This window comes from Drosophila guanche, unplaced genomic scaffold (assembly GCF_900245975.1).
Source record: "Drosophila guanche unplaced genomic scaffold, DGUA_6, whole genome shotgun sequence".
In the NCBI taxonomy this organism is placed as follows: Eukaryota; Metazoa; Arthropoda; class Insecta; order Diptera; family Drosophilidae; genus Drosophila; species Drosophila guanche.
Genome location: NW_022995754.1, coordinates 1,518,273 through 1,543,809, shown reverse-complemented (window position 1 = coordinate 1,543,809; position 25,537 = coordinate 1,518,273). Strand labels below are relative to the sequence as shown.

General features: G+C 42.0%; 1 protein-coding gene across 2 annotated transcripts in view; it reads left to right on the top strand.

The window, feature by feature from the left end:
• The window catches only part of LOC117588979 (eukaryotic translation initiation factor 5B), a 32,362-nt gene extending 21,497 nt beyond the window's left edge, over nt 1-10,865 (top strand). The window contains exons 8-9 of one of the 2 annotated variants that reach the window (XM_034280568.1): nt 7,757-7,918; nt 10,646-10,865. In XM_034280568.1, the coding sequence (XP_034136459.1) occupies nt 7,757-7,918; nt 10,646-10,753 (270 nt within the window). In that variant the 3' untranslated portion in view covers nt 10,754-10,865. The remainder of the gene's footprint in view (nt 1-7,756; nt 7,919-10,645) is intronic. The other variant, XM_034280569.1, reaches the window with a different exon arrangement.
• The last annotated feature ends 14,672 nt before the right edge of the window (nt 10,866-25,537 follow it).

The window sequence follows — 25,537 nt, the reverse complement described above, 5'->3', positions numbered from 1 at the left end:
AGCAGCAGCTGGGGTACCGACTGGCGGCAGTGCCCCGCAGCGACAGAACGGAAGCAGAGCGGAAGTGAATGCTTCCGCACGTAGAGAATGAGTGAATGAATGAATGAACGAGCAAAGGGAAGGAGCAGCAGCATTAGGGGCAGAGGGCAGCAGCGAGCGTGTAGTACTCCTGGCAGAAGTGTGCTGGGGTGGGGGGGCAGGGCTTGTGTCCTTAAAGAGTGCATCCGGAAGTGCAGGAAGTCGAGGAAATGGTAGTGGAAGTGGCACTGGCAGTGGCAGGGGATAAGTGGCATGCAGCAACCCCTAAAACACGATAAGGCAGGTGGTGGTGCCCTGGCCGCCGCTTTGTACGTGCCGGAAATTCTACTTATGAATGAAATTGGATTTCTTTTCTCTCTTTTTTATGAATGAACAGAAAACAGAGAACAGAGACAGCGGCAGCAGCAGCGGCAAATTCATCTGCGAGATACATTTGTATCTTATTATGATAAGCAGCCAGCGGGGTAAAAGCATTTCACAATAGAACTAGAACCAAAGACAAAAAAAATATGGAACATGTGGGAGGCGCACTCTGCCATGACACAAATGGTGGGGAATACACTCAGGCAGTCAGTCAATGTGTGTTTTGGTAGCTATCAGATACAGGCAGATACAATAGAGAGCTTTTAATATAAAATAGAGCAAACAGACCATAACAAAACAGAAACAGAAACACAAATGGCACACAAAATGCGATTCATGAATGGATGGAAAAAAATAGAAATACAAATATTAATTTGCCATAGAAACATTTTTTGGAAATAGATTGAGGGAGTGAGACGTGGAAGCGGGGCGCAGATGGTTTATTATTATTTATTCATAATTTTTTGGGTGGTTTATTTAATGGATTTTTGGTGTGTTTACTTTCATCTAACAAATCCAGTGCTCAAATCCCATTCGAGCTTCCCTGCACTTTTGGCTAAAACCATTTGCCACATAACTAACTGTAAGTGCCTGGCCATGTATCTGCGTATCTGCACATGGCAAAGTATCTGTGTGTTGTGTGTGCGCTTCGCTTTCGTTTCATTCATAAAAATGCTTATTTCCTGTTGTACCGTCCAGAGCTTCGTGTTTCGTGTTTCGTCGGCGTCGTCGTTGTCGTTGCTGTCTATGGGGTTTGTTTCAGTCATAAAAATACCCCATAGATACTTGTGCCTTATAGATACAAAGCTATGCACACCCAAACACACACATAGAGAGAGTCATTCAGGCAAACGATAAGATAATAAAAATCCGCTTAGATACGCGCTAATATTTCTTCTCTTTTTTTGCGCTCCTCCGCTGGCTCTGTCTCTTTTTGCCAATCCGCTGTGGATGTACTTGTATCTGTTACTCTCTAGCTGTAGCTGTAGCTGTAGCTGTGTCTCTTTTACTCTCCATGAGTGCTTTATATATTTATTTTACTATGAAAATAAACAGCGAGCAGCAGCAGCCTCTCTGCGATTACAAATGGCAATTGCAATAAAAGCAGCAGCAACAACAAAAGAAATTAGCGTAATTAGCAAATTACTCGACGACTGTTTCTTCTTTTCTTTTCGTTTCTTTTATTTCTTTATTTCATTTCGTTGTTGTTGTTGCCCGCTCTCTTTGTTGCTGGTCTCTCTGTGTCTTTGGCTTTTCGATATACGCTTTAGAGCGAGCTTTATGGATCAGTGGCGGAGTTTGAGAGGTAGCAAAGTTATGGGGCATTTCCAGACGGATTTCTATTAAAATATAATCCTAATAGATGCAGATGCGTTCATTCCATGAGATTTATTCTTTCTGGTTTGTAATCGTTTCTGTTACTAAAAGTAGTCTTTGCGGGCAACACAAATTCTTGGAGTAGAAGAAAATTACATTTTAAGTGTTTCTAAATATATTTTCATAATTTGATGACAATCGCAACACCATAAATATAATTTCTATCATATTTAATATCAATTTCTTCAGCTTAAAACAGTTTTATATCTAAAATGATCCCAAGTCTCATATATTTCCACATCTAATACCAAAGTTTTAACATTACAAAAAACACCCTGAAAGTGTATCCCGCGCTTCGGGTTCTGCCAGCACAATCTTCGTCTGCCTTGTGTTTCTTTTTTTTTTTTGTATTTTGCCAGTGCCTTTTGTTTTTGTATCTTGGAAATTGACGTCGTCGTTGTGGGTTTTATTTTGCTTGGTCGGTCAGTTGGTCGCCTTCGTCACATTTCAGTTTTTCTTGGGCCGGAAATGCTGAATTTGCACACAAAAACCCCGTCTCGAGGGCGGAGCGGGGAAATGGCATTAAAAATGTTCTTATTTTCCCCTGCCTACTGCCTTCTGCCTTATTATTGCTCTCTCTTCTTCTGGTTTGGTGTTTTACTCCCATTTACACGCGCACCCCAAAAATAAATAATACTTAATTGACGTTTGTTTAATCGCGGAATAATGGGCTGGGTGGGGTCTGCAGACACCTACGTGAAAATTCTACAACTCAATGAAATGGAAAAACAAAAGTTGCACGAGCAAAGGTTGAGAGTCGAATTGTCTGCTGAGATTCGTTTGAGGTTGTATCCGAGGGCTAGGTCTTCATCTTTTTAGATAATAATTCAGAATTATGCGAGAGAGATGTAATTGGAGTTAAGTATAAAAGCAGGCAAGACATGTTCCATCAAGAAAAATGTAATTAAGAGAGAAATAAGTCGGGAAAGCATTTATGTAGAGCTTTTATTTGAGAAACAGAAACAATTCAGTAAATGAGACTGAAGGCTTAGCCCATAAACTACTCCTGGGAAACACTTTAATACTACCCATAAAGCATCTAGATGTAGAGTTTAACTCCACCCAAAAACACGGGGAATCTTTGCCATTTCTGAACAAGTGTGTTTCAATTAAGTTTCCCCCCACTTAAGATAAACCTCTTCCTGTTAGCATTTGTTTTTATTGATGTTCTTTTTATTGGGGGACTGGGTAAAACCGCTACACTCACACAGGCATTAAATGATTTTATTGCCGGCGTCGCCGCTTACCTGACAAGAGGCGTGACAAGAACAAAAATAATAAAAATAAAACATTAATAACAGCCATTAAAGACAGGCATTGAACTTGATACGCATTCAGATGATAACAGATGAACAGCCAATAGCCAATAGCCACTACACTCATAGACTCATACACTCACTACTCACTCTTGTGACTTTTTGGGTGCGCATTCACTTCCGCTCGAACAGAGTCCAGCGAGCGCTCTCGATTGCATTTGGGTCTGGCCTTCGTTCGACGATTTTTGTTATCGCATTTTGCGGTCTTATCGATGACTTTGATCGGTGCCTCGCATCGAACTTACAGCCTGTCTCTGTGTGTATGGTTTGTGTTTGTTTCATTCATTCCACATTCATTCAGGGCTGGGCATAATTGATTGTTTTGCACTTGGATTAATTTGTATCAGTTTGGCCGGGGGGGGGGGGGAGGCCTTCAATGTTGCCCCTACTGTTTATTCGCATTATTTTCATTATTTGATACGAGTATTATTGCTGATTAATAAACAAAGCACAGCTGTGAGTGGTATCGATCAAGTATTTCCGATGTCCGATAAGAACTCAAACAATAACCAATGAATTCTAATATTCCACATTTGTCGAGTGTACTCCCTGCTCGAGCGAGGTAATCATTCTCCTAATCGAATGGAATGATTTCCCTATATCTGGAGGAGGTCTTTAGCACCTTTGGCTGGCAACCAACCAAAACACCCACATTTAAGTTTTGGTTTACTTTAATTTTGTTGCTCGCATCGCGCGCTGATGATGTTTGCCCACAAACTTCCTGTGAGTGAAAGATTTTCTTTTTTGGGTTTTCGTTACCAGGTCTTCATCTCATCTTGGTCTGTGCCTCCTACGAGTGTTGATTGTGGGCGTTGTGGGCGTCACTGTGTTGCATTCACTGCTTGAGATGCTAATGAGCATGACTAGACACATGGCCTGATGCCTCTGTTGGTTGCCTTATGCCTGATGTCTGATACCTTCTGCTGCTGAGTTGATGATGGCTGGGGAAATGAGTGTCTGTCTGTCTGTCTGTCTGTCAGTCTTGCTTTGGCTTCGGTCTTGACTTGAGTTGGCTCATTTGATAGGTGTTGTTGGCATTGTTATTGCTGTTGAAAGCCTCGCCAGTGGTTGCTGTTGCTGTTACTGTTACTGTTGCTGTTGCTGTTGCTGTTTTGTGGTTACTGCTGGGCGTTGCATGACTTGAAATGAGCTGGAGTTTTGTTCAGGTCGCTGGAGGCGCTGAAATCAGTTAGGGATGGGCGAAGTGCATACCACATATGATAGATGTTAAGAGAATCATTTTGGAACATTACAATTAGTTTAGTTTCTTTTACTACTAGCTGCATAAAGTACTGTACAACACTTGTTCAATGATAGATAACTCTTTATAACACTTTCCGGTACTTTTCGGCTCTAAGTTGAGTTTTCCAACACTGATATATGATCCCACAACGCTTTTCAACACCTTCCAGCAGCGCTTTCATTCTCCATCCCTGCTGCACTCAATCTCTTGACGCTCTCTCCCACTCCTCTTCTCCCAAACACCCATCCATCTGGCGTTTCCTCCGCTTCAATGTTTGTGGGCAGCAGGCAGCAGCATCTGGCTCTGCGGCTCTCCAGCAATGAGTGGGGTTATCTGCTGCTCTCGGCTCTGATCGTGATCATGTTCATAATGATGATGTTCCTCAAATGTGGGGGCTCCCTTCTCTCTGTCGCTGGCCAAACACTCGAATCAGCGACAAGTTCTTCCCGCTGGCAGCGCTCTCTCTCTCTCTCTCTGGAAAACCATGACGTAGGCATGTTTGCTGTACGAGGCCTCCTCCTAGACCGCTAAGAACCCAAAGACTGGAAGCCCAAAAGATTGAAAGAAATTGATGTTGTTGATGGCGAGGCTACTGTTTTTTTCTTGTTGAAGGAGGCCACAAATGCTGGAGGCGAAGGCGGAACCTTCACTGATGACGTTGTCAAAGTTTTAGATATATCTTTGGTAAATATCACAATTTAATTGATCATTTCCTGCGTTAGAATTGTGTCACCAAAAATGGTGTTTACTCTCCAAATAAAATATCACACAATCTGCATAATTATTTACGAGCATTTGTGGCTCCATCAAACATTTTTCAACGTTTTTCCGATTCGATTTTTGTTGTTTTTTGTTGCTGCTAATGTTTTCGGTTCATTCATGGCTGTTTTTTTTTTTTTTTTTTATTTGGGTTTATTTTTCAAAAATAGACGACATCCGGTCTGCATGAAAAATATAAATCATATTTTTAGATAAACCGACAGACGGTCGTCTGTGCAGCGGCCAGAAAAAATAGACGAAAACCAAAATGAACAACAACAACAACAACAACAAAAAGCTGTATGTAAAATTGTTGTTTTCGTAGTCAACTTGTTGTTTGGGTTTTATGGTGGCAGCCTCACGAGACGAACGATCCGATCCGCCCCAGCATCGTCATCGAATTTTCGCTCGCTTCGATGCCCCAATAAAGAATTTTTGTTTGGGTGGCTAATAAAAATGCACATGCAAAGAGAGAGGAAATAATAATTAAACCATTAGTTTTACGGAGGATTAAAGACAGGAATTTTAATTAGCCATAAAAAGGATCACTTTCTCCTGCAATTCCTTTCTTTATTAATCTTTTAGAGTCACGAGAACGTCTGCCAAGAATGCATTTTAATTCATGAATAAATGAATGAATGATTCATATTTTTGTAGGCCACTTGCATCAACAAAGCCATCAATTTTATCCTCTCATCAGATGGTACAAATTTAGTATTCTCCTGGTCCTACAGCCACCTCGTACCCTCGTACGAGGCTGTCTGTCTTCTCCACCTCCTGCTTTCTCCTACTTCTGCTTCTCCCTTCTCTTCCCTTCATCATTTATATCATAAATATTGCCCCACCCCCCAACCCTCGTGTATGATTTCGTTGCTCTCATAAAAGACGAAAATTGCCAGAGCAACTCGCAGCAGAACATTAACAGCAGCGGCGGCAGCAGCGGCGCAATGTTGAAAGAAAAAATTGTGTGGAAATGGAAATAAATTAACACATTTAATGAAAAATTTTTGTCGAAGAACATTCGAAGGAGAAAGCAGGCAGAAGGCAGGCAACAGCCAGCAGGCAGTCGTTGTCGAAAGAGGAAGACGGTCGTCGAACGGGGCGTATGAGTAATCAACGACAGGAAATGGTGACAAATGCGCCCCCACCCTATGCCTATGCCCCCCCTCCTTTACTCACCACACTCTCCATTCAGCGAGTGTGTAAATGTGTTGTAGCTATTTGCACCGATAGCAACAAGCCAAAAAAAATAGTGTTCCGAAGGGCAAACCGAAGCTTCAGATACACTCGAAAATCGATGATTTCCATGGCAGCTGTTAGAAATTTGCACGCAGAATGGGCTCTTATTTATGGAACTAAAGATAGATTGCGACAAGATCATGGAAAAGCGCGATTGAAGCTAAGTTTTTGATACAATTTCGTTGCTTGATGTGGGAGCTATATAAAAAATGATCGAAAAACAAATTAAATCAGAACAAAATTGAAGATTTTCTTAATAAAACTCTAATTTGCATCGTTATCTTTAGATATAAAAACATTTTTATTGCAAAGATTTATTTTTTGAGCGACTTTTCTTTTCGAACTTTTACTTATTATTATTCTTCCCCGAAACTCATCTCAGTTGGCCGCTGCCTTTTCAAACACCTTCGCAAACCGCATAATACCCTCGCACTCTTTAAGGGCATCAAAATTTCAATAATTTATTTGGTTTGAATGAAATACGAACGCGGCAACGCTCGCAGCAACAGCGACGTGGTCGCCATTGGGGCGCCCACAGGAAACGCTCAGGCGGCAGCGGCGTTGGCAACAGTTTCCTGTGCGGCGGCAGCTCTTGTTGTTGCTGTTGCTGTTGCTGTTGAGTGCAAACGGGTTACGACAACAAACATGTTACAATTTGGTTCAATGACTTTGTTAGGCCATCGAGATAGGAGCTGCCCCTCCCCCCCATATGCACAGAGCGAAATTAGGGAATCAAAGACTAGAAGATGAAAGAAACTTAAATGTTTGTGTACCTAGAGTTTGGAGAACCATTGGGAGAAGAGTATTCTAAATGTAGAAGAAATAATTCGTATTTCTACTAGAAGTTGTCCAATCCAATCGTTATGATTCTTGGTAGATCGTTGAGTTATAGTATTATATGTGTGTGTATATTTTGTAGACTTTTTTGTTGCAAATATCATAATTTTCTGCCAGTGCATAAATGGTGTCGGTTCTTGGGTGTTATCTAAACCCCACGCCGCCACACCAAAAAAAAAGAAATGAAGAGACTACCCAGAGCAGCGAACTATCCCACCCACAACTGCGAATGACATGGGATGAGAGATGCGGTGGGGTTGGGCTGTGTTTATCAGTTGTGGTATTGAGGAAGTGCCTGCCCGGCCAGCCACACATGAAACTTGGGCCAGATGTGGCTGATAAGAGCCACTCCCCAGTGCCCATGCCCAAGCCCTATTCTACTTTTTTTTTTTTGGCAAACGCTTAACGTGGAGTTATTTTATGGCTGGGAGGGCATACCAAATAAGTCGCGACTTATCGGCGATTCAATGAATGACATGCGGAAGTCTCAACGCCGCTTTACGCTTCAGTTTTATGTTCCTCTTTGATTCAGCACAAAAAACACTTTCACAATTTCTCTTTCTCTTTATATTTTTCGTTGCAGTTTGTGGACATTGGCATCGTGACGTCCATTGAATCGAATCACAAGAACATTGATTCGGCACGAAAGGGCCAAGAGATCTGCATCAAGATCGAGCCCATACCCGGTGAATCGCCCAAGATGTTTGGCCGACACTTTGAGGCCGAGGACATGCTCGTGAGCAAGGTAAGTCGATCAGTTCTGAATGAAGTGAATGAAGTGCCTTCAGGGCCACTTGAGGATCGCCGGATCTCTTATTCTGCAGTGGCAATAAATTACATTTCGATTCCGGAGCGGAAAGGTCTACTTGGAACTTGAGATACGTGTGGAGTGCATTTGTCGGGGCTCGTAATTACAAAAACAACACAAAATATCACGTGGAAGATAGCAGGGAGGCTACGTGTATCTGGGGTACAAATCTGGCCAAATCTAACACAGAGAATGAGAGTGTAAGCGGAGCAATTAAAGTGCCACTAATTGCCAATGTCACTGCCAATTGCTAAGCCATTTGAACTCTAGAACTAATACACCAATCAATGTTTCACCTTTAAAGTGAGAGTGTTACTTCCCGTCAGCAGAACCCATTATTATGTCACTTGTCGGACCATCACTTAAGTTCTCTCTCTACCCGTGCACGAAAGACAATCAGATCGGGAAAGTGCCAAAGTTGTCAGCGGGGCCAGGTGCACATTATACCCAGGCGCCTGGCCTGGGCCAGGCCCACACCTTCGGAAGGGCACTTAAACTTTGGCGCCTTATCAAATTACATGGCCAAGTTGTGTTAAGTGGCAACGCAACAGCCAAAGCAAAAGCAGTGGCAGTGGCAGTGGCAGTGGCAAGAGGAGGAGTAGGTATAGCTACAGATAATATAAGGTGGGGTTTGGCTAACTGTGGTTGAGAGGTAGGGGCTTAAGTGGTGCCTAGTGTCTTTGTGGAACTTCCATTAATTCCAATCATTTGATTAGCAATTACTTACGCAGCACTGGCACTGACGTCAGTGAACTGAATCGATGGCAAAACTTAATTTTTCAATCCATTTCCTCTCTTATCAGTGACGTCAGCGTGAAGAAAGGAAGCCTCTCTCTCCCTCTTTCTTCTCCACTCATTTTTCATTGAGTTTCGCTTTAATTTTGATTCAATTAACGCATGATGTGGCTGCTGCTGCGTGGATATTTTTAGGCCTCTGCCAAATTGAATAATAAGGCTGTGGGGCACATCAATAGCCATCGAGTGGGTGGCAAAGCCTCGATTCTTATCGTTGCTATTTATAGACTTCAATGTCCCACAGCCCAGCCCAGCCCAGCCATGAAAGAGTATTATGTCATGGCTGACCTGATGTACGGTACTTATGTGGCCAAGCCACCCTTTGACCCGGTCTCTGATGCACTGACGTCACGTTTCACCTTCCACGGGAATGCACTTGCAATGACACCGGAGCGGGGCACTCGCCGCGTTCATTGACATCTCTCAGTGGCAGTCGCTGGCGTTGGTGTGTTAACCCAGTTTCTCTCTCTCTCTCTCTCTCGCTCTCTCAGTCGACCCAGTTATGTGTTCTCGGGTTCTCGGTGCATGGCGTTATTTTTTTCGTACTTCAATTTGCTCTTTTTATCCACTCAATGAGATGACGCGATGACGCATTTGTCGACCCAAAAATAGAGTATAAAACCCGCCCCATTTCCCATCTCCCATCACCGCATGTCAGTCAATGTGAGGTCAACTATTGTTTCAGCCTTGTGGCAGGCAGGCTATAATCCAAAAATTGGGCAAGGCCTCTTATGCTTGGGCAGCTGAATGTAGCTAAAAATAGGCACAATTAGTGTAGCATGATTGGATTAGTGTCGCACCTGATGGGTTTTTGCCGGAAAAGTTAATGAAATGCAAATGGCAAACCGAGCTGCAGGCTGCAATCAGCAAAATGTAACAAGAGTTACATTGGGATTTAAGGTTAGTTTGAGTGCGATCAGATAGGTTTTCCCTTTATTTATATCATAAACAACTACTTAACAGCCTCTGCTGCCATATCCTTCAACTCTGGCAAAAGCTGCAAACAAAAGGCTACTTTCGTATGCACAGGCCATAAATGGAGGGACACAGACACAGACTCTTCCTTGAGAGCAGACCTTCTCCACACTTATCGTTTAAAGAAATCTTTTGTGCGAAACTCTAGGCCATAAATATATGTACATATACTTACAATCAAACCATTGATCGGTGGGGCCCTAATTAATATGCGATACGCCAAAAATGAAAATAAAAACATATGGACAATAAAAACCAATAATTAAACGGAAAGAATAAATGTGGAAGACACAGTGCCAGTGGCTTTATCAAGGGCCTGTAATCGGCACGAAAGTAAAAACTATTCATATAGTCGCGGGGAGTCGGAGTCGCGTAGTCGTAGTCTCTCCTTCCATAAACGTGAAACACATTAAAAATATAAAACGCATTAAAAGGCAGCGCCATAAAAAATGGCGACACTAAAAAAAAAGCTTCGTTCGATAAAGCGTTGTTGCTGAGGCATTAAAAAATAAAGCTGAATCGGATACGCAAAGCAACGAACAAAAAAAATATTGTTTAAAAATGATTTTTAATTGTTATGCGCCATATGTCGGGGGAGAGAGAGAAAAGAGCTCCCCCGTCCGACACGTGCCGCCCCGTTGCTTGATTGATGGATCAGCCCGCCCGCTTGTCCGCATCCTGGCAGTCCGGCCCACTCCATGGATCGATCTCTCTGCCTCTCTCTGTGTTTGACAATTGGCACGTTCCAATTATACATTCATTTATGGAATTTATAATGCTGAAATGATTTATGTGTAGCGCAGTGTGCCATTAATATGCATTTTTATACTATAGACACACTTGAGTGATGGATTTCCAACTGATTTTTCCTTTCTTCTGTTCCTTCCGTTGCAGATCTCCCGCCAGAGCATCGATGCCTGCAAGGACTACTTCCGCGATGACCTGATCAAGGCCGATTGGGCCTTGATGGTGGAACTGAAAAAGCTCTTTGAGATTTTATAAATCTATATGTAAATTACAAAAATATTTGCCAAAATTACTAGCAACAAAACATAACGTACAACAAGAGAAGATTGCGATAAATCTATCTACTATTACTACTATTACTATTCAACAACAATTTACAGACTGTGCGCTTGTGGTGTGTCCTCCAGAGGATCCTCTTTTTAGCTTAGGTTTCTTTTCCCTCCTTTTTTTAAATATATTTTACAGCAGTTAGTCCCTCCTCCTTCTCCCGCACACGGTCGTTGTCGTCGTGATCGTCGCTTACAAATTGTGTTAATGGTTTTAAATCAAATGTTTTTGTGAAACGCTTTTTACAACAGAAAAATACAAATTTTGCCAGCGATTTTTTTGTTTTAACTTTAAAGCCTCCTAGAAATAAAAGCTTATGAAAAAAAAATACGTTGTACTCGAACAACTAAAACAACAAAAAAGCAACATGAATTTTAACTATGTCACTGGTGACGTCACAGCGTTTGGAACGCATGACGTGTGGGGCGGGGTTCGGGGTTTAGCCTCCGTTTAGGGTATTGACCCACTTGGCATGCGCAAAAGAACTGCAACAGCAGCCGCCAGCCACTGCTGCCCTTTTTCATTCATAGCCACGCCACCGCAGTGGGTTCTGCCTCAGCCTCCTCCTCTGATGATGCTGCTACTGCTACTTCTGGGGGGCTGTGTCATTGAACGCGACAAGGATGCCGATGAATGGCGAGCCTGATGCCGTCGTTGTCGTCCGTCGCGACCGCCTGGCAACGGACTGCTGCTGCTGCTGCTCCTGCTGCTGGTGCAGCCCAAAAACTAGGTCAGACCGAAAGTTCGTTCAACCTGCGCCTGGGAAGGACGATTGTGTCGCAGCATCCGTATGGAATGGTATGTAAAAAGCTATGCGCCACATGTACAGACTGCAGGCAGAGCCAAGCCATGTCCCAGAGCCGTTTTTGTGAATGACGCAAATGCTGCCTGCAAGAGTCCTTCAAATGTGCTGCTGCGTTGTCCTGAATGAGCTCAAGTGTGCCCGGGTCCGGGTATTTGTCCTCGAGGTAATGTTATGTGAAGTGCAACCATTAAATAGGATGCTTGAAACAGAAATTTCCAGGAAAAAACAATTGAAATGGCAGGCGGGCAGGGCTGCAGACACAGCACAATGATCTTGATAGCTATCGATTGCACGAAATAAAGGTAGGCAACATATCGATGCGTTAAAAACGAAATTACCGATCAGTTTGAAAGGAATAAGCTGTGTGATCCATTAAACTAGGCTCCGAATTACAAAAAAATCAAGGTAGCGAGGCCGCAGAGAAGATCCTGAGATCTTGCAACTATCGAATGCAACGAGATCAACAACTGCAGCATATCGATTACTGAAAGTTATGCTGAAAAGTAAGTTTAACAAGATTATTTCATCTAGATATTACAACAACAAACGAAACACTGTCTTAGCCATTAAATTTGTACTGATTAGCAAGCTAACTGAACATAAACATAGCGCCTGCAGCATATCGATATCTTTGCATTGGTAATTCTTTAGCCCTGCGACGTCAACGCACAGTAATGATCGGAATGCCGGTTCAAAGAGGAATGCAATTGGAAAAAAATCAATAAAAGTTAAAGTGCGTAATAACAAGTGCAGTAATGTGATATTTTGAAATAAATTCAACACTTATTATATGTATATTTCCATATGATGTGTTTTAGTATCGCATTACGTTGATTTTGGCACGTAGCAGGTGCCCTTGCGAGAGTGTTTGTGTCGGTGTGAGGTTAGGTGCGCGCCAAGAATTTGTTAGGAGCATTTTTCTTTTGTCCAAATTTAATGCGCATCAAGTGAGTGTTCTTTTCATTGAGTAAAATATATGTACGCATAGATGTACATCGTTGGCTACGTGTCTCCATGTTCATTCATTGATTTTCTTGGCCAAGATTGCCTTGGAACACACACACACACACACCTACAAAGTTGCTGCCGATGGCCCTCTGCAGCTGCGAGTGTGTGCGTGTAGTAGATTCAAGAATGACTTGTTTGCCCCGCGACCCCTTGCCCAACGTATCGGCTGGCAAAAAAGGTACCCCCAAACCGTTATAAATGCCGTCACAAAATGTTAGAGAGAGAGAGAGAGTGCGCGCGCGGGAAAGAGACACAGTGTGTGCGAATAGAGCGAGGTTCCACGTTGATTTTCATTCACAAGGCGAAACCCATCAAAATGGCATCCACAAAGGGCTCTGCGTGTGGAACTAGGGCAACAGGCGCTGCGGCTGTGGTAGGTAAGTTCTCGTCTCGTCCCCCAACGACACTGCTGACTGCTGCCATCCATTGTGTATTGTGTATTGTGTGGGCGGCATTGGTTCATTGAGAAAAACGGAACGAACGGTGGTGGGCCGGGGTTGGGGTTGGGTGAAAGAGGTGGTTGTGGAGGACAACTCAATCCAGGGCCACTTGAGCAAGCCAGCTTAAATGCTTAGCAGGCAATGGCTATCCCAAACCCACCCCCTTTGCTACGTCCCTGTGCAGCAATTTCTGTCTCCCTCTCTTTCTTTTTTTCTGTGTGTGTAATGAATGGAAAGGAGAAATAAAAGTCAAATGGAAATTTACAAAAATTCATTCAGAAGAATAGCAAGCATAAAAATTAGCTTTTATTTTAATTTGGTGGTATTGGATTTGAATTTCCCCCCAATTACATGTGTAAATATAAAAAACAATTCCATTTACCTAAAAATTACTCAAAAAATGAATTTTTAAAATAGAAAAGTGAAATTCAAATAATTTAATTGCTCACTTACTACATTCTAATTAGCAGAAAATCTTGATAAATGATCTTCAGGGGAACACAAAATGTTGCATATTATATTCAAAAAATTGCCATTCTCCCCTCCGTCTTTACATTTTCTATGGGAATCCCAATACAAAGTGCTTGCAGTGCTTCCCATTGCCATCAATTACGACGTCAAGCGGAAACGGCATTGGGAACGGATCTGCTTTAAGGCTAGAAATCCAAAATCCAAAGAAGAACGAACATCCGTTCTCCGAATGTTTTCCAAATAAAAAGCAAGTGATATTTTCGTTTTCGTATTCTTTTGCACGTGCGTGCGTGTGTTTGTTCTTGTTTGCTGTCGAAAATTGCCCCCGAGTTCATGTTTATGCGATTTACCTCGATGCCACCAACACCTTACCTCTCTGCCGCACAGCCACAGCCACTGCTGCCACACAGCCACTCTGCCACAGCGATTATCTAGGACACTTGTGACGTCAGACACTCGAAAATTTATTGAAGCAGCCAGAAAAGCCTCAACTCAGACCTCAACTTTGATACATCTTTCGCTTGCTTTTTTTTCATTGAGAAACATTCAATGAAATTTCATTTATTTTTATTCTGCTTTTTTTTCGTACGTATTTTTATACGTTTTTCGTATATATTTATATTGTTTGTGTGCTGTTTTGTGTCTTTATTGAATGGCAGACCATTTTTTTGTGGCAACGATGCGATCAAATGATTCAACATTTTGTTTGGCATTTCAATTTTTGTGTGCCACAACAATGGAGGGAACGAATGGATGGATGGAAGGGAACCTTTGGCATTCCATTTGGGAATACTCTATAAGCTTTGAAAGAGAGATGGCTCTAGTGGCTTTGCTGATTTTATAGTAACAGTTTTGTAACTGTAGAAAGGGGACACCTTTGAATCATTAGCATTCACACAGAGGAAGAGAGTTCAATTCTTATATTAATGCCTAATTAATTATCTTTTGATGCTAAGTATTATAATTGCTTGTTTTTTGGCTACTTTTCAGGTAGTTTTTTACCAGGAGTTTGCAGGATAAGGTGAGTTTTGCACAGCCAAGGCAAGGCTTTCTTTGGAATGGGTGCTAGTCAGCCTTAAACTTTCATGGGTTCCCTTTTTTATAGAGTTACTTGGTGGAGGTATCCAATGATAAGTAGCACCCATATTAGCTTTATCATTATATATCTGTTCTTATGTATATTCAGTTACCAATATTTTCGAAATATTATCTTGAAATATCTACCTTTTAAATATATTTTCTTTCCAAAAAGTATTTCTAAACCCACCAACAAAAGTCACTCCCTTTCCTTAAGCACTTCAACTTTGTATTGTTGCTTGAATGTTTCTTAAGAGATATTCATATACCAATATAGATACATATGTAGATATCTATATGTATGTCTGTAGATATCTTTATCTGGATATCTCTTTCCATATGGCGTTGCCTCGCTGTGAAGTGGCAACCAAATTTGGTGCCGCATTTGTCTTGTCGACCGGATGTCGTTTCGGGCATCGAGTATTGAAATCTTTATTGTTTTTCTTCTTGATTAATTAATGGGGTGGCGGCAGGGGCCAGGAGCAGGGGCTGCGGCTGGGGCTGGGGCTGTTAATGAAATGACTTTTCGAATTTAATTGCGAGCGGGAGGCGCAACAATCTTCTGCCATCCCATAATCGAATCATTCGATTGCACAGCTGCTGCACTGTGCTGTGTGTGTTGCGGCAACTCTGGCAGTCAGCTGGGCGACCTTGCAACCCCCGGTGGCAGTCAATGTCGAGGTTACGCCTACCCGAAGGATGTTGCCAGGGCGACGCTGAGGCAAGGACATTCGAGGCAGCGCCATTGGGCAGGAAATGCAGACAGCAGCAGTGCCATAGAGCAGGGGGGATGGGGGGTGTGGCATGTGGGCGGCAGTGCATTCAAAATGGCCGTCAAATGTTTGGGAGAGTGACCTTGAAAGCAGTTGCCCCATTGGCTGCAACAGCACGGGGGGTGGCGGGGCAGTGTCAGCAGCCAAATCAGTGACAGAAAGATATCCCCGTGGCAGCAACAGGACCACGACGGAACAGGAGCAGCAGTCTCCGGATTAGTCCGAAGTTCTGATGCCTGCTGCTCCTGCCGCCACACGAACGTCGGAGTCGCAGTGCCCACGCAGCGTGCAACACGAACAGCTCCTCGTGGTCCTGTCCTGTCGTGTGCGCCGCCACGAGTGGGGACTCGTGTGGCGTCCGAAGGAGCCTCTGCTGGCTACTGCAGCTACGATGCAAGAGTCGTGCATTGGGGCCTCAGTCATTGGACAAGCGTCAGGCTGCATTCAACGTGGCATCTCCTTCAGCTGCAAAAATTCCAAGCTAATACTTTTGGAACAGTCAGTCAGGCAGTCAGCAGATATACTATATAAAAAGTGTCTCATAAACGGGAGAGAAACAGAAACGCGAAACCCCTGCGTATGGGGTAATCCTTAGAAAGTGCAACCCCATAAGTGCTTGAACCCCCTCCCCCACAAAAAACAAAGTACCGTATTTAAATATCAATTAAAACAATTAAAAATATTTTATTGCATTCACATCAAATTACAATTAAAACTAGTGGAAAATATCGCATAAATCCATTCGGATTAATCAATTAATCGACAAAGAAATTAATCTAAAAGGCGCTGCAAAAGTACAGTTGCCGCAAAAAACAAACCAAACATAAACAAAACAAAAACAACTCTCCCCCTCGAACCTAATCGAATGCCAGCCCAAGCATAAAAACCGAAACTTAAAATCAACCCAAAGCCTAAAGAAATTCCAAGCACAATTGCCCATCCAATTATTCTTGAAAATCTAACCAAAAACAAAGTAAAACGAGAACGGACACTCGCCGTAAGAACTTTCAACCATCCATCTATCAATTGAATCGTTTACGAAGAACCCGAAGGAAGAAATCGCATTCGAAGACCCTGAAGGGAATACTCTGGCGCTGCACTTGTAGAAGTTTTGCATCTAACTGGTGAGTGTCTTTCCCTGTTACACGTCCATCTTTATCTACTATCAATCTACTGTTGTATCTGCATCCTATATATCCCATATAGTATGTGCCTAGTTCCCTGGTTTATTAAGATATGCTGCCTTGCGCTCATGTCAATGGCAATTGAAACTTTCTCACATTACTCTTAGTTTTGTGCCATCAAATATCTTACTTTGAAGTTATGCCAAAAGTTTAACAAAAGGTGGAAGTGTACTTGGACAAAGTGTCTCAGAGAATGGTAAAGATTTAACTTTGAATTACACTTTTTAACAATTGGAATAGTGCCACAGATTAGCTTCAGATTGGGACAGGTGTTTAATAAAGCTTTACAGCTTGAATGGTTTTAGAAGTAAGTAAAGAATAAGTCTTTTTATATCCAATACAAATCAGAAGGTTAAGGTTATTACATCAAATTTTAAACATTCGAATAGGGATGCAATTTAGCCACAGGTTTAGTGTCTTATAGATGACAATTAAATTGACTTTTTATTTAAACAATTTCAAACACAATTGGCTCTTTATAACTCTTAACCTAATGCGATGATAGCTGATATTATGCCAACATTAGATGCAACTCTTATCACTCAAGTGCATTTAGGAATGAGAATTTCTACTCTATATAATACAGATACTTCAAAGGCTAGTGTACCCGAAAGGAGGATTAAGTAGTAAGAACAGACAAGAGTCTTCCTGGTCATAGTACATCAGTTTTAGCAGATTATGGAATCATCTGCAATCAATAAGTTCTGAGACTTAACTATTAGTCACAATTTATGCTCTTGTAGAACAGAGAATACCTTTTCTGTCCCCAGTTGCTGCAGGCTTTCTTAACAAAATATTATATATTCTATAAATATAATTGCAGTTAATGAATCCATTGATGTGGTCAACCATTTGCATGGTTCTATTCACATTATCTAAACAATTTCCAGCTATTTCCACAACGAAACATTCTATGAGCTAAATCCTATTTCTTCCCAAACGCTGCCGCCTTTTAACCCTAAGATCTTTTACTAAACCCTACGCTCTTGTGCGAATATCTCTGCTTGCCACATTCTTCTTGCTGCAAAGGCAAATCAGTAGCCACGGCTCTAGAGCTTAGTCTGCTGTTTGGAATGTGCCATAAATCATTTCCAGTGGCAAAACAAAAAAAAACAGCAGAAAATAAACAACAGCCAAACGAAGATCAGCAGTGGAGTGTGGAGCAGTGGAGTGGCTCTTAAGTTAATTTAGTGGCAGATCATTAAAATTATTTGGCGACTTTGAGAAATTCGAAACAGTAGCCGCACAAAATACCGACAGCCGAACGAATCTCCAAATGGAATATTGGAGCCTGAATGATGGAGATAATGGAGAATGGACGGGGATTGGGGTAAATGGTAGATGGAGACCCGCTGCGTTCATCTGCAGATGTCTCATAAGCCCCACAAAAGCACAAACCAGACCCCAGACAATCGTATATCACGATACTCATATGGGTTTTTATTTTTATGAAATTTGTATTTTGTAATCTGTGAATGCGCATCATATAATGATTCAAAAATCAAGATCAGCGACTGAAAACAACACACTTTTGCTTTTTGTGCTAGCGGGCATTGGGAATTGGCTTTAATATGAAAGATTTTTAACCCATTGCCATCTTTGGCGATTCTGAGTGCGAATAATGGCAACCAAAACTAATATAAATTTGGAGAATATTGAGAAGCCAACATGACAAGAAAAGTCATGGATTTTAGGAGAGCATCCAACTGTTTCACATTCTAAGAAATTTTGTAAAATAATTTCGTAGTTTCTTGGAAGTTTTATTGGTCTTTTCAAAGACTAAATCATAAATTTAATATCAGAAGCTAATATTTTCAATAAATGGAATTGAAGGAATGGCAGAATTGAAGAGTTTTTTGAGAGTCCAAGTTGGTTCTGTTTATAAATAAATACATTTACCTAGAAAATATTATAAATGACAAACAAATGGAAAATAGAAAACACATCATATAATTTCGTAGCTTTTCTACAGTTATCGTCAAAATATCGCAAAAATTCTACCGAATTCAGTAGAAAGATTTTCCAATGAATACATTTATTTTCATTTACTTTAATTACTTTCCTATTAAAATAGGATTTCCAACATGAAAAGAGATTTCCAAATGGAGGAAAATTCCGCTTTTAAACTTCTGGAAATTGGCAGTCAACTGCAATTTTTACTGCATTGGTACTTATTTATATCCGTATTTCCAGCTACCCAATGGGTTAAGGCTCTTCGCATTTGTAGCTGTCTCTGGCTCAGTATCTGTAGCATTCAATTAGCTGCGTTTGGGGTTGGGGATTGTATCTCAAGCTGGAGTTGGGTTTGAGGCTTTGGGTCCGTGGCGTTGACCAAGACTAATGCGCACATTTCATGCTGATCGTCGCAGGAATTCCAATTTCGATTCCCCCCGCGCCAAAGTGAGTTCTCATTTTGGTTTTTTGGTGTGTGTTTTTTATCTGGGTTTTTGGGATGGGCCTGAAGACCGCGACTTTTCGTTGAGACGCTCTCTGGGTCTGTTCGTTTGCGTAACATAATTGCGTGAATAACTGCGTTAATTTCCCAAAAGACTTGACAGCGGATGTGGCTACCGATCTGACATCGCCATTCTCCGTTCACCACTTTTCAGACGTCTTCTGCGTTCTCCACTCCTTTAGCTGTGCTTTCTTCTGCGTTCCTTCTCCATCAATCTCCTCCTGGTCTTACTCCCTTCATTGTCTTGTCTTCTGCTTTGCATTTGGCCTTCCACTCCTTGAGATCTTTTGGGTATCTGGATTTCGGGTGTGGTTTCTGATTTAGCGTTTATCTTGATGTCGCGGCACGTGTAGCCCGACAGAAAATATTTCGAATGGGTTTTTGTATATGTATTTTCCATAAATGGTCTTCGAATAAATGTCCAGTTTTTGGGTCTTACGTTGCATGTGGGGGGGCATCACCAGGGGGGCTCTTATGAATATGAATATGAATCATTATGAATATTCGATGTGGGGGCCAATGGCTACTACTCCCCCGCCTTCAAAAACCACTCAAAAAATATTAGCTATGGCACAGTTACAGTTTCTACTGTGGGTTTTTTCTCTCTCTCAGAGATCTCCATTCTCTATATCTGCCACATTGCTTCCTTCTATCTCTAGAGATATGTCTCTTACCCTCTAGATATCTCTTCGCTTGTCCCGCTTGGCCAACGGAAGAGACTTGGCGTTTTCTGCATTTGTCAGAAAATCGTTTGTTGTTGAGTAAAAAAAAATCAACACAAATTTTTTCCATGTGGGGGCTGTGCATCGTTGAGTGGCTTGTTAGGCCTCCAATTTTCCCCTCTTTCTCTTACATTTAAGCCTCGTCTCTCTCCGCTTCTTTATGATATGCAAAGCTCCGACGGCAGGGAAAGCGAGACTTCCAGCTTGGACTTTGGTTTAGGTTTTTTGGATTGGTTTTTGATTTTTGGTGCCTACTCTTTAAGTCATGTTTTTGTGGGTCTTTGCCATATTTGGTTGTAATTTTAAATATGCATTTATTATTGACAACATGTGGGACCTACTTTTCCGCTGATGTGGCTGCCTGAGGCTCTACTTCCCCTTCTCTGCTGTCTTTTTCCTCAGTTTCATTACAATTTTGGTCACTTTTCTTCCAAGTTACAATATTTAAACAAAATTTTGCGAAAAAATATCTCACAATACAATACTTGTTTGATAGCGACGGAAATTACTTAAGAAAACGTTCCTTATTCATAGAGCTTCTCAGAAATCTCCTAAACTTTTCTTTACGCATTTTGAGGCGTAGTTTTTGGGTATTTTACACCCGGAAATCCTCGTACAATTTCCCTCTTGATTTAATATTTACCAAACGGAATTATAAAATGTTGGGTTTTGGCAAACAACAAGAACACAATGGAGAGGCCTTTCAACTGTTTTTGACCAAGTCACGAGTTGGCCTCGTGACTCTACATTTACTGAATGGCAGACTGATAAAACCCCAAAATGCTTATCTTTGAGACACTACCACGAAATACTCCGCGATTCTGAGGAAATTTATGCGATGCGATGCATGGATTTCCATGGAATCTAAATTCAATTTCTAGAGAAAGTAGGAAGTTGTCTTTAGATAAGGGGTTCAATAATATATTAATGTTTAAATATAGATTTCTAAGTGTAGCGAAAATCTCGAAGTATAATGTCTGGTATTTATTCTAAATGCAGAGTTTTCAATGTATTTACTACCATAAAAAGTATCTTTTAGCTGAATTTTCTTAGGAAGCGGACATCTTATATCCTTCTTGGCATGAGATTCCCATAATATTCTTAGTGTTTCTCTACCTTCGCTTATCCGTAGTTTTTCTTTTTATTTGAGTTTGTTTTTGGAAACTAGTTTTAACCATATTTGTAACGCCTCCACGCCTCCAAAACAAGAACCACAATATGTGGACAAAGTAAAAAAATGGGAACTCAAAAAAACACCTTATAAGGGGTATATTTTTTCTGATTTATGGCGACGTTTCGTCTGCGGTAAAAAGACTTCAACAAAAATGACCTGCTTCATGCCTTTTTTCAAAGAAAACCCCGAAAAAACTGCAAATTCGACATTTCCCAAAATCAAAAACAAAGATTTAAACAAATTCAAAAGAAATTATTGCCAGAGTAAAAACAGAGAAGAGAAACGCTAAAGAAAACCCCAAAACGAAAAACCGAAGAAGCAAAGACAAAATTTTTGACTTTGCAAAAAGGCGAACACACGAACGAAGGCCTCCCATTCATTATATTCCGTTCCGTTCATTCATAAAAACGACGACGAAGCGAAACGAAACGAAGCGAAAACACAGTCTCTCTCGCGTTGTCAATTTGCTTGCTCTCACGAATGCCCAATTCGCCGGGACGCCATGCTCTTTGGCTCAATTTCAATTCGCTGTGAAAAGAGTTGAAATTTGCATGGTATACGACGGCGAATTTGTGTATGGATGTGTGAGTGAGGCATGAGTTGAGCTGAGCGACTTTTTCGTATGCTGTATGCTTGCCCCCCCATAGTAACTATGCTGATGCCCCAGCACCTTCTCCACTTCCCCTTTGGAAAGTTCATGCTAATCTCTGGATCGGCCCCCGCCCTCTAACCATTTCTGTAGTCGCTTAGATTATCTCTGTGTTTACTAGCGCTCTGATTATTCGAGGCTTGGCTTATTAGACAGCACTCACATTCACATTCGCACTCACACTCGTGGCTCACACTCAAATCAAACGCTTTTGTTGTTGCTGTGCTGCTGCTGCTGATGGAACGCACGCTTTTTATTTTATTTTACTTGATTTTTTCTCTCTCTACCCCCCACCCCATTTGTTGTTTTTCTGTTATGTCGAAGCCAAGAAAAGTGCTACTGGTTTTTTGAGATTTCGCTGCGGTGCCTCCATACACACACAGGGCTGTCGAGTATCCACAAGTCTGGGGGCTGTTGAACGATGGGCTACCCTGCTCGACACTCGACAACTCTGCTCCAGCGCTCAGAAACAACAACCGTCGACGCGCGCTGTTGTGTTTGCTTTTTCAACATCATTCACAATTTGAGTGGGGCGAAATGTTTGAGGTGTCGCTTCATATTGCAGGCAGTTTAGAATAATGTAAAAAGAGTATAAGCTTAATACAAAAAGAAAGCAGAAGAAATTAGAGATTAAATAATAGAAGTATCACTCAGTCCCTCAAACTGATATTTATTTGTAATGCCACCGATGCCCCTCATTTCACAGTGTGAATGATTTCTGATCGTACTGGTCCCACCTGATCTCCGCATTTTCACACAAACACACACACACTCTCGCAGATTCACTCATTCACATGTAGGCCCCGACATCTTATGCTTACCTCATGCAACGCACACACACCCAGTGAGACAGAGTGAGAAAGGTAGAGAAACAACATCTTGAATCCACGCATAGACCATCGTTTCCCCACCTCCTCCACCATCGTTCCCCTCGCACTTCTCCAGCAGCTACTTTCCAGCCTCTCTCAGTGTCGCTTTACCTCTCTCTCTTTATTTCGCTCTCTGTGTGTGCGTATTTTTCATTCATATTGTCAGCCAACGCGACGACGCCAGCAGAGCAGCAGCAGAGGTGGGCAGCTCCATTTTGGTGAAAACAAGCCAGAGGAAAATTTCATTGAGGGAAAAACGTGGATAATATGGAAAATGAGACGCTCGCTGTGTGGGGTGTGGACACTGGTGCTGCAGGGGGGTGGGGATCTCTGGAGGGAGGTGATTGGCAAATTGACGACGAGAAAAATTACCAAGTTTATGCACGCAAAGGCCGGAAAAGCGACAGCGACAGCAGCACACCCATTCGTGGAAAAACTTGATTCCGATTTGGATTCGCCGCGTAGGCAAAAGTCTGCTTACAAAAGCGGTGATGGGGTGGGGGTGTCAGGTAGTAGTCTCATACAGTGTATTGTGGAGCGGTGTGGGGGCTTCACTGTGCTGTTGTTTGCATTTAAATTTAAATGAATGAAAAAATAAAACTGACATGAATTCGCCTCGACCGACCCCACCGTCGCTCGTACGTACGCCCCCCGTTCCTCTCTGACATTCTCTTGCCTTCTTCCTTCTTCTTCTCATTCCTCTTTCCGCCCACCCCTTCCCCCGCACTTCCCGAGCGACAGCAGCGCGCCTACAAGTTGGCATATTTTCAATTTCCGTTTTTTTACACACAACACACACACACACACTGAGAGAGAGGCAGCCAAACACAGACACAAAGTCCACCACATTCAACGCTCCACAAACATGAAGAAGGGAGCAGCAGCAGCAGCAGCAGCAGTGCCTGTGGGGGAACACACTGTCACAAGAGGGGGTCTGTCTGCTGAGGAGCGACGGCGGCGGCAACGTCCGGTTGGTTTTTAGTACGAAAAGTCGTCGTCGTCGCTCGCTCTTGCTCTCAACATAGGCCGCCCGCCCCATACGTTCCCCTACCCCGACCTTCTGCTCTTCGATGCACTGCTTGTTGGGTGTTTGGGGAGGGGATCCCAGGGAAGGCCGTTTCATCGCCAGCCATGTGCCTTTACAACAACACAAATTCTGTTGTAGCTGTAATACACACACTCACTCTCTCCGAGTGGGTTTGGCTGCTCTCAGAGTGAGCTTGTGTGTGTTTGAATTCGCCTGGCCACTATGGCACGCGATTTCCTGTGCTCTATCTGGCTCTTCTTTCAATCACTCCCGCCTAGTTCCACTTCTTAATGTCAATTTACTACTAGTATTCTGACTTTTCTAAGGTATTTACTAAGAACTGGACTTGAAACTGCTCTAGAAACACTCCCAAAACGCTGGTAAAATTGCCATTCAGTAACAGCACTCACACACAGCCATAATTAAGTCACACATACATTTGTATGCTTCTCCACTCGCCGCTTTTTGAGAATGAAAAATTTGTTCAATTAAAAAACAAGGCGAAAGACAGAGAGCGAGATACAGATACGGCGAACAAACGATCGTCAGCCGGCTCCACACACGCTCTCACTCTATCAAATTCGCCACAAACACGCTCTCTGGCTCATTTCAATTCAAAATTCAATCTCTGCATATTTAACATGAGTGGTTTTGAGGGTTTTATAAGCTGCTTGTGCGCCAAACTGAGAGAGACAAAGAGGGCTGAAAGAGTAAAATCTCAATATAGTTTCTACATTCGTTCGCTCGTATCAATTCGCCCCATCGTCTCTCTTGTATCTTACTTGTGAAATAAATCCTCTCGTAGCTCACACTTGAAACGCAAAACTGAGTCTCTGCGCTCTTGAGTGAAATCACACTGTTATGGTTATGGAGAGGTATGGACAACGATGAACAACATCAGCTCACCTTATCTTTCAATGTGCCATGGTTTGTTGTAAATTTTTACACCAAAGTATGTGGATGCAAAGGGTGAGCCTAGGCCTGTTTTTCTCGTGGCAACAAACGTTTTCAAATAAATTTTGAACTCCCAGAAATATTTGGAGCATCTATAGGGGATCCACAGTGCACGGCCTTGCCCCCGCCCACAAAAATTTAATTCGTAAAACGTTAAATATCGTTACACTCAACATAACAGAGGCGCCTAACATGCCTCGAACAGGGCCCTAAATCCAGGCTGCAGCGCTCTCTTGAGTGTATTCGAGTTTTGAGTGCGTTTTTTCACTCGCGAGTCGGTGGCGGCGGCACAGTGGTAATCGTGGGTACATTACATTTTTTGAACTCGGGCCGCGAACAATGAAACGTGTCGAATTTTTTTCGAAATTCATAAAAATTACGTTGATTATCCCACTAAAATATCCACACTACTGATATTTTCGACGACAAAAATAACGCCAACAAATATATATTCAATATCCCTAACGCGGAGACAAGGAAACAACAACAGATAGTGTCGAATTTTTTCTGAATTCAGAAAAGTCAGTTGAAAATACCACAAAGTAAAAATATCCATACGGCAAAACAAAAAATATCAACTAAAATTATATGGATTTATTTGTCAATGTTCACGATCCATAAATTCGCCTTCAAAAACCTCGCCTCGTGCTGAGCTGAGCGGTTGCCGCGACCGACGACTTCGACTCGAAAATACCCACACCACACACCACTCCTCGACACTCCATAGTACCCAATTCACATTTTTTTTCAATAAAACAACAACAACAACAACAACAATTTGTTTAAACAATATAACAAACGCGTGAATATATCCAACAGAAAATACAACAAATATTTGTGTGCAACAGCAGCAACAACAACAAGAAGTGAGATCAAATTCTGTGTTTGAATGTTTTTGAATGGAATTCCTGCTTCCCAATGGAAATTATGTGCCTCTAAAAATGCAAATTGCGCAAAGAAAATCAATGTCTATTTAAACAACAACAACAGCAACAGCAACAGCAACAACAAAAAATCATAATTCAAATACAAAAACGTGTAGAAAGAGAAAAAATCAAATAACAAATCAAACAACAACAGTCGCCGTCGCAGCAGCAGCAAACA